Source organism: Arachis duranensis, chromosome 6 (assembly GCF_000817695.3).
Source record: "Arachis duranensis cultivar V14167 chromosome 6, aradu.V14167.gnm2.J7QH, whole genome shotgun sequence".
In the NCBI taxonomy this organism is placed as follows: Eukaryota; Viridiplantae; Streptophyta; class Magnoliopsida; order Fabales; family Fabaceae; genus Arachis; species Arachis duranensis.
The window spans coordinates 41643530-41653028 of NC_029777.3; the positions used below are offsets into that span (position 1 = coordinate 41643530).

At 35.3% G+C, this 9499-nt stretch overlaps 1 protein-coding gene across 1 annotated transcript; it reads right to left on the reverse strand.

Annotated features, from left to right (window-relative positions):
• Positions 1 to 2889: 2889 nt before the first annotated feature.
• LOC107493622 (uncharacterized) lies at positions 2890 to 3720 on the reverse strand. The gene has a single exon (XM_016114691.1). It carries the CDS (start codon positions 3718 to 3720, stop codon positions 2890 to 2892), a length of 831 nt encoding a protein of 276 aa, XP_015970177.1.
• Between the last annotated feature and the right edge of the window lie 5779 nt (positions 3721 to 9499).

The window sequence follows — 9499 nt, forward strand, 5'->3', positions numbered from 1 at the left end:
AAATTGATTTGTTTTGATCAAGAAGATAGATAGATAGATAGATAGATAGATAGATAGATAGATAGATAGAAATAGAATAGATATATATAGCTTACTTGCAATAAGAGTTGCATCCCTTAGTCTTATCCTTCTTGATATGTAGCACGAGGACATGCTATTGCTTAAATGTGAAGAAATTGATAAATCTATATTTGATGATAATTTTTTGCTTGAAATGAGTGGATTTTATCACATAAACTTACACTTCTTCATTGAAATAGCATTCTTTTGTGAATTCTTTCCTAATTGTGCTTAATTGTGAAAAACATACTTTTTGTGCTTAAAATTGCCAATTTTAATTCACTTTTCTCTCATTTGATGCTTTGATATGCTTGTTTGAGTGATTTAAGGTTTTGAAGACAAGAATGGCTTGAAGAAGTGGAAGAAAAGCATGCAAAGTGGAAGAATTCAAGAAATGAAGGATTTATAAAATTGTCAATCATGACCTCTCTGTACTAAATTGATCATAGCTTGAGCTAATATCCGGGGGCTTCACAATGATATGCATATGTTTATAGTAGACATGAAGTTAAGTACGCACACGTCTGAGTGCATGCCTTACTTAATGCACCACATGATCAGCGATTTCTAGCCCATTTTGAACCCAATTCAACCCATTTCTGATGCTATTGAACCAATGATTGAAGGAGGATGAATTAATGAGTCATAGTTTAGGTTTTTATTATGTTTTAGGTAATTCTAGAAAGAGAAGATCCAACTTCTCTCTAAAATTTTAGGGTTTTGGCTTAGTTTTATCTCTTGTTTTTAGGTTTTGATCTTAGTTTACTTGTTAATTTCCTTTATTTTATCACTTTCATGCTTATGAACTTTTGTTAACTTGTATTACATTTAATGCAATTTGATGTTTTATGTTTTCTTGATGCTTGTTTGAGTTATTGTCATTATTTTCTTGCCATTAGTAGTTTAGAATTTATTATTATTGCAATTTACCATGTTTTTCTTTTTATACATGCCAAGTATTTGATAAAATGCTTCTTTTAGTTATTGAGTAGTTTTTCACACTCTTGACTTGAGATTAAGGACTTAGGTGACCTTGAGTCATTGATGTCTGAGATTAATTGTGATTTAGGATTGTTAATTGGTTTGGTTTCCACTAACGCTAGTCTTTCACTAATTTGATTAGTAAGTTGGGTAGGATTTGTAGATTGAGATCAATTATGCCTATTTGACTTATCCTCGATGTTAGAGTTGACTAAATGAGATTAATTCTTCACAATTATCATGGTTGTGGTCAATGGCTAGGATAGGAAGTCTTGAATCTCAACCTTTGTCAAGAGTTCCTTTTTAATATTTAAATTTCCTTTTTCTTGTTTAATTGCTTTGAGTTTAATCTTTGCACACTTATTTACTTTCTTGCTATTTACATTTCTTGATTGTTGCTATCAAACCCCCAATTACCTCCCTAACGCCCTAAATGGCATGAGCATTACAGCGTTGGGGCGCTAAATGCTGGATAGCAACGCAAAATTTGAATATTACAGAGGGTTCATGACCGTTACCAACGGTTACCATCCCATCCCCCTCTCCTTTGACCATTCAAATTAACAACCTCACTCCCTCTTACCCCCTACCCCACTCCCTCTTACCCCCCCTTTTTCTTTTGATTTTTTTTCTTATTTCTTTTTACTGTTTGTTTTGCTTCAAGAATTAATTTCTTTCTTATTTCAGAGAATCTATAATACTTCTCTAAGTTCTTGTTCTTCAAGAACCAATATACACAACTCCAATATCAAATATGCACTGTTCAGTTCATACATTCAGAAAAAAAGATAGTATCACCACATCAAAGTAATCAGAGTAACTCATAATATATAACTCAAGTCTCATGCATTTTACTACTTCTTTTCTTTTCTTTTTGATTGTTCAAGCTCAATGAGTAATACATGACACAATTTTTTTGTTTTCAAAATAAATTTTCAAAATAGACGTAAACTACAAAGTAAATAATTAAACTAGAGAAATAATAAAGTATCACTACTGATCATGCAAAGGCTTTCAAACAGAAAATAGGAAATAAGATAAAATACTAAGAAACAGAAAAATAAAATAGGTAGAGGATAATGAAACTCAACCACCTCAGTCATGGTGGATGATGCTTCTCAGGCTGTGCTCCTCCGTGAAGATGATTCACCTCCCTTTGGTGCCATTGATTGATAATATAAACCAAGAGCTTACTCTGCAACACCAAACATAAAAGTTTAGTTGTCCCCAAGCAAAGAAAACTGAAAACGGTAAGGGCCATGAAGAGCACGGATGAGTAAAAATATTAGAGAAGAAGATAGAAGTGATAGAAAGGGAAGGGGGGGGGCATGCTCCTCCCCTCTTCTGGTGTTAAATGCTCATTTTCCTCTACTCCCTTACTGGCGTGAAACGCCATGCTACCTTGCTCTAAGGTGTTCTGCTCTTCATTCTGAGTTCTTCTGTCCCTGTTCTAAGCACTATGCATATCATAAACAATATTAAACCTAGGAAAACTATGAAAATTAATGAAAAATTAAATGAAAATCTAATTGGAATAAAACTAAAATAAAACAGAAATAAACTTAAGGATACTTATAGTTAGGTTTCCCCCCAAGCGCTTCTTTACCGTCACTAGCTTGACGGTTAGCTCCTTTAAGGAGGAAGATACTCATAGAGACTTAAATCCTCACCCCTCACTCTCATGGATCTGCTCAATATACTCAAGGGACAGGATCCTGTTCATAGTATGTGGTATGACTGGAAAAATTGTATGAGTTTCCACCAAGGGAGGAGGCTTCAGCATTGCACTCTGCATCAAGTACCTCCTTTTTCAGGGGGTGGTGGAGGTTTAAAAACCTTGAAGACCATCTAACCCTCATGCAACCTCAACATCAATTCACCTCTCTCAACATCTACTAAGGCTCTTTCAGTGGCTAGGAATGACCTTCCTAGAATGATGGATTCATCTGTATCCTCTCCCCTGTCAAGTATCACAAAATCTATAAGGAGGAATAACTCTCCAGCCTTGACCAGTACGTTCTCCACTAGCCCATATACCTGCCTCAGAGACTTGTCAGCCATTTGCAGGGTTATCCTTGTCGCTTGTGCTTCTTGGATCCCTTGCTTTTTCATCACAGATAGGGGCATCAGATTTATGCTTGAAGCAAGATCACAAAGAGCTTTGTCAAAAGTGATATTCCCAATAGTGCAAGAAATTCGAAAGCTCCTTGGATCTGACATCTTCTTAGGCAGCGTGCTCTGAATGAGTGCACTACATTCTTTGGTTAACACCACTATTTCATCTCCCTTGAAGGCTTTCTTTGCAGAGAGTAAGTCTTTTATAAACTTGACATAGAGAGGCATTTGATTTAAAGCATTGGCAAAAGGAATATTGATTTCTAACTTTCTAAAGACCACTAAGAACTTTGAAAACCGGTTGTCCTTGGTCTCCTTTTGAAGCCTCTGAGGGGAAGGCATCTTAGCCTTGTATTCTGGAGCCTTGGGTAGTGCTGGATGTGTATCAAGAGTTACTGGAAAATGGTTCTCTGAATGCTTGGGAGGGGTGTGTTCTTCCTTGTCTTTTGCCTCTTCCGGAGCCTCTTGTTCAAGTAGCTCCTCATGAACCTTTGTCTCTGATCCTGCTACTTTACCACTTCTCAAGTGAATGGCCTTGCACTCCTTTCTGCAGTTGGGGACCATATTAATTAGTGCAAGTTGCTTAGATATTCACTGGTCCATTTGGTCCATTCGTATCTCTTGGTTCCTAAATGAGGTTCGGGCTTCCTGTATAAAGCTTTGTTGGATTTTTGCAAGTTTTGCAACAATGGATGTCAAGTCAGGGGTAATCTGAGGTTGCTGTCTCAGTCTATGATTTTGGTGGTTTCTCTATCCCTGGTTAAAGTTCTGAGAGTAAAGAACATCATTGGGACTTCTGGATGAATTTCCCATGTGATTGACTTGTTTAGGTACATATTGATCATTGTTGTAAGTTTCACCATGAGGGGAGCCATTATTCATATCATAAGGAATGGCACTCTGAATTTTAGCAATGGAGCTCTGCACGCTACTCAATTGTTGAGTGAGAAGACTCATCTGTTGAACTATGAGTTTGTTTTGAGTAAGAATTGCATATGCAGTATCCATTTCCATAACTCCTTTCCTTATTGAAGTCCTCTCAGATGAGTATAAGTACTGGTTATTAGCAACCATCTCAATGAGCTCATTAGCCTCCTCAAGTGTCTTTTTCATGTGCAAGAAGCCACCCACAGAATTATCCAAAGACATCCTGGCCATATCAGAGAGTCCTTCGTAGAAAATATGTACCTTGATCCAATCTGAGAACATATCAGGAGGAAACTTCCTGAGCATCAGCTTGTACCTCTCTTAAGCATCATAGAAGGACTCACTTTCTCTCTGCCTAAAGGTCTGAACATCTATCCTCATCTTAGTCAATCTCTAAGGAGGGAAGAACTTGGTCAGAATTTTGTTGACCACCTTGTCCCAAGTATCCAAGCTATCTTTGGACTCAGTATCAAGCCATTACTTAACTCTATCCCTCATAGCAAATGGAAAGAGCATTAGCTTATAGATTTTAGGATCCACTCCATTAGTCTTCACAATATTACAGATATGCAGGAAGTCAGAGATGAACATATTAGGATCTTCCTGCGAAAGTCCATGAAACTGGCAAGTTTGTTGCACTAAACTGATCAGTTGTGGCTTGAGCTCAAAATTGTCTGGTCTAACAGGGGGCACAACAATACTATTCCCATAAAAATCCAGGCTAGGCACAATATAAGAGCCAATTGTTCTTCTTGGTTGTGTCACCATATTAAGAGAGGTTCCTTGTTCCTGTTCCTGTTTAAAAGTAATAAAAAATAATGAAAAGATGGGAATCTCTACGTCAGAGTGTAGAGAATTTCTAGCGAGGTATCCTGTATGAAAGAGACAAAATAAAATAAACAAGATAAATAATACCAAAAATTCAAAAATAAACTTTAGAAAATAGCCACTAAATTCGAAAATAATTCAAAAAGAAAATAACTCAGGAATAATAAAAATAAAAATACTTTGGGCAACACCAAACTTAAATTAAAAAATTAAGGATTTTTTAACTAAAATAACACTTAAATTTTTGAAAATAAAAAATAAAAAAATAAAAAGAAGGAAAACAAAATTAAAAACAAATAAAAAACTAAAAACTCCTAATCTAAGCAATCAAACTAACAATTTCAAAAACCAATAACGAAGAAATAAACCAAAGAATTCGAAAAATTGAACAAGGAAAACTACTAATATTTCCAAAAATTTCAACCAAAAGAAAAATCACTAATAGGACACTAAACTAAAAATAAGAAATTAAGGGAAAATAAACAAAGCTTAATTCAAAAATTAAAGGAAAATAAAATAAACAAAACTAAGAAAAATACCTAATCTAAGCAACCAGACAACTAGTAGTTGTCAATCACAACAATCCTCGAAAATTGCGCCAAAAACTTGATGCGGATTTTGAGACTATCCACAGCTTAACTGGCAAGTGCACCGGGTCATCCAAGTAATACCTCAGGTGAGTGAGGGTCGATCCCACGAGGATTGCTGGACTGAGTAACAATGGCTATCCAGTTGGGCTTAGTTAGGCAAATCAAAAAAGGGATTTTGATGGTTGAAACACATCAACAGTAAATAAGCAAGTAAAGAAAGCAATAAATGGGTTTGGTGTAAAAACAGTATGAGAAAACAGTTAAGGCTTCGGAGATGTTTATCTTTTCGGATTAAAAGTTCTTACCAACTATTTTAACAATGTATGATTCATTCCATGGCAAACTATAAATATCTAAACCCTAATCTCTTAGTGATCTAACCTCCTCTAACCTTCATTAACCGCCACTCTCGTGGTCACTTAATTCCGATTAGAGGATTAAGTTCAAAAACTAGTTTATGGCCACAAAACCCTAATTACCCAAATCTAACAAGATTATATGGCACTTATCCCAATTAGTTCATGTAATTAGCAATTTAGGAGGAATTTGTTTTCAAGCTATAGTTCAAGCGAGATAACTCTCTCGGGAATCACAAGAACTCATGTAGAATAAGGGTCATACTCTCGTTCCACCTAAATTCATAAGATTAATAATGAAAACAATGCTTAGAATTGAATCAATACATTAGTTAAAATAGAATAATAATAGTTCTAATTCATAGAAACAAACAGAGCTCCTAACTTTCACCAAGAGGTTTAGTTGCTCATGACTTATAGAGAAAATATGGTTCTGAAAAGTGAATCGTGCAGAAGAGAGAAGATCCGAATCCTCTTTCAAGGGTGAATCCTTTCCCTTTTATATATAACCTAATTTGATTTGAAAACAAAATAGAATAATAAATTCTAGGCCTAAAAGATTTTGTTTGTAAATAAAAATAACTAAATTATGATAAAAGATAATAATTAAAAGCTAAATCTTACTAAAGATTCTCTTTTAAGTGAGTTTGACCCATCTGCTGGCATTTTCTGGCGTTTTTCTGGTGTTTAATGCCGGCAAGGGGGAGTTCTGGCATTGGTTTTGTCCTCTTTGGGCGCTAAACACCAGGCTTGGCGTTTAGTGCCAGAATTGACAGTGATTTCAAAAAAAAAGTATAAACTATTATATATTGTTGAAAAGCTCTAGAAGTTGGCGTTTTAAAGCCGTTGGAACTGCGTAAATTGGACCTTTTTAGCTCGAATTATGCTTGTTGGAATGCAAGGAGATCAGGGTTGATAGCATCTACTTTCTTCCTTTGTTTTTGCACAAAACTCTGCCAGGATTGACCTCTTCACCTTTGAAGGAGAATACTTTGAGATATAAAGTTCTAAATGATGTGCTCTTAGCAGCGCTAGAAAGCTAACATCTATAGCTTTCCAACGATATATAATAGTCTATGGTGGAGATTTATTTGGAAAACAAACAATGAGCATCTTTTAGCTCAGAAAACTCACAGCGAGGAAGCACAACGTCCCTGACGTCAAACACGCCCAAAACCATGCAACCATGCATGCAGGGATGTGCACGAAGGCGTGGCAGCTCCCAGGGATGTCTCACACGTCCCACACCTCAACCAAAACGCCCAAGACACCTCAAAGCTTCCTCCAAGCTTCATGCAACTTCCAAAACACTACCCACACTAAAGCTCCTTGCTCTAAGCTTTGTGACAGCATCCTAGAGGCCTCCAACGTCCCTCGTGTTGGAATGCATGTGCATCCAAGACTTGAAGCATGCATGGAGGGACCTCAAGCTCCACGTACTTGAGCATGTTTCCACCCTTGCAACATCGCTCACTTGAAGTTGGCTTAGTAACACCCCCAGGGATATGCCTCGCTTCACAAGAGACATCACACACAAGAAGTTTCTTAGCATCACTCTTAGAAACGTACCTCACTTCACACTCACGCCAAAGGCATTTCATCATGCACGTGGGATGTGTCACACTTGAAGACCCACATCCAATACATCCTCAAAGTTCTTTAGAGCCTAAGATAAAAATGAAGCCCATAATAGAGAAAGAAGGAATTTACTAATGCTTCAGATCCAATCCAAAGGAAGAATCACACTTTGGGCATGATTGAATTTGGTTGTAATTTAAGAGTAATTTGAATTTGAATTTGAGTAAATTAGATTAGAGTATAAAAAAGGATAGGAAACTTTGTTCGAGGACTTTGATAAATCCACATTTTATGGTATTTATTTGCTTTAGTTGGGTGGATTTTATTGACTTCTCTTGCATTTATTCATTGAAATAGTATAGTTTTGTGAATTTCTCCTAATTGTGCTTAGTGATGAAAACCATGCTTTTTATGCTTAAAATTGCTAATTTCAATTTCACTTCTATTCCATTCGATACCTTGATGTGTTTGTTTAAGTGATTTAAGTTTTAGAAGGCAAGGATGGCTTTGAAGGATGAATATTTATCATGGCAAGATATTTTATAATTTGCTTAACGTCTATTTTTTCATTATTCATATGATCATACTTGCAGATTATTCGTGAAGTGTATTGTGGAGCTTTCCATGTGGTTACTTTATTTAAGGAAGGCCTAGTACAAGCGTGGGTGATTCAACGACATTTCTTAATTCTCTTTCTATAAATTCATTTTTGTTTATGTTTGTTCATTTCATGTACACTGTCGTTGCATGTATAGAGATCAGATGACATGGCTAATTTGGTTTGAATTCTACTAATGTAATATTAATTTTTATTTATTAATTTTTTTAAATGACATTCACATATTTTTGTCAATGTTTTTTAATGTTTTTGGAGTGCATTAGAATGCATGTAAAAGCATATACTATTTTTTTTTAATTTGATAAGGATATAGCTACAAATTAAAAGTGTGGCGATAGGATTTTTTCTTTTAATTTGATAAGGATATAGCCATGCTTTTAAAGTGTGGCAATAGGTTCATTTCTAGGTACCCGAAACCAACCTTCTAGGCACGCTTCAAAAGCATGGCTATATATACACTTTTCGGTACGCTTTTAAAGTGTAGCTATAGGATTATACATATTGCCACATTTTTAAGTGTGGCAATAGATGAAAGCATGGCGAAAAAGAACGTGTGTCGATAGATGCACAAAAGCATGGCGATAGAGCAACCGAAACACATGCTGATGTGATCCTTTTAAAATTATGCTGATAACTCAAAAAGTATAGCGAAAAAACATCGGCACGGTTTTTAGCACTTTTTGGCACGCTTTAAAAATGTGACAAAAAGCTCCAATAGCTGGCTAATAAAAAAATGTATGTGCAGAAACCCATACACTCATTATTGATCTAGTGGTTTCGGAACTTGTCTAATTTTCATGCAAGAATTTTATAACGCTGGACATATGTCATTGTTTTCGGTGGATACTCATAACTTGTGAGGAAATATCCAGAACATAAAATATAGTGAGTAAATATCAAGAACATAAAATATAGGCACCCTGGCTGGCGTTTAAACGCCAGTTTTCCTTCCTCACTGGACGTTTTGAACGCCCAGCTTTTTCTGTGTAATTCCTCTGCTGTATGTTCTGAATCTTCAATTCTCTGTATTATTGACTTGAAAAGACACAAATTAAATTTTTTTTGGATTTTTAATAATGAGGAATAATCAAAATGAACTAAGATCAAATAAACAATACATGCAAGACATCAAACTTAGAAGTTTGTATACTACTGACACTAACAAATTGAGAATGCATATGAGAAACAACAAAATACTCAAGACAAGAGAATTTAAAGATCAGAGCAAGGAAATCATCAAGAACAACTTGAAGATCAATGAAGAACATAATGCATGCAATTTTTGAAAATTAGAAGACTAAAAACATGCAATGGACACCAAACTTAAAATTAGACACTAGACTCAAACAAGAAACATAAAAATATTTTTGATTTTAAGATTTTATAATTTTTTTGGATTTTTTCGAAAATTATATGGAGAAGAAAATAAAGATATTCAAAATTTT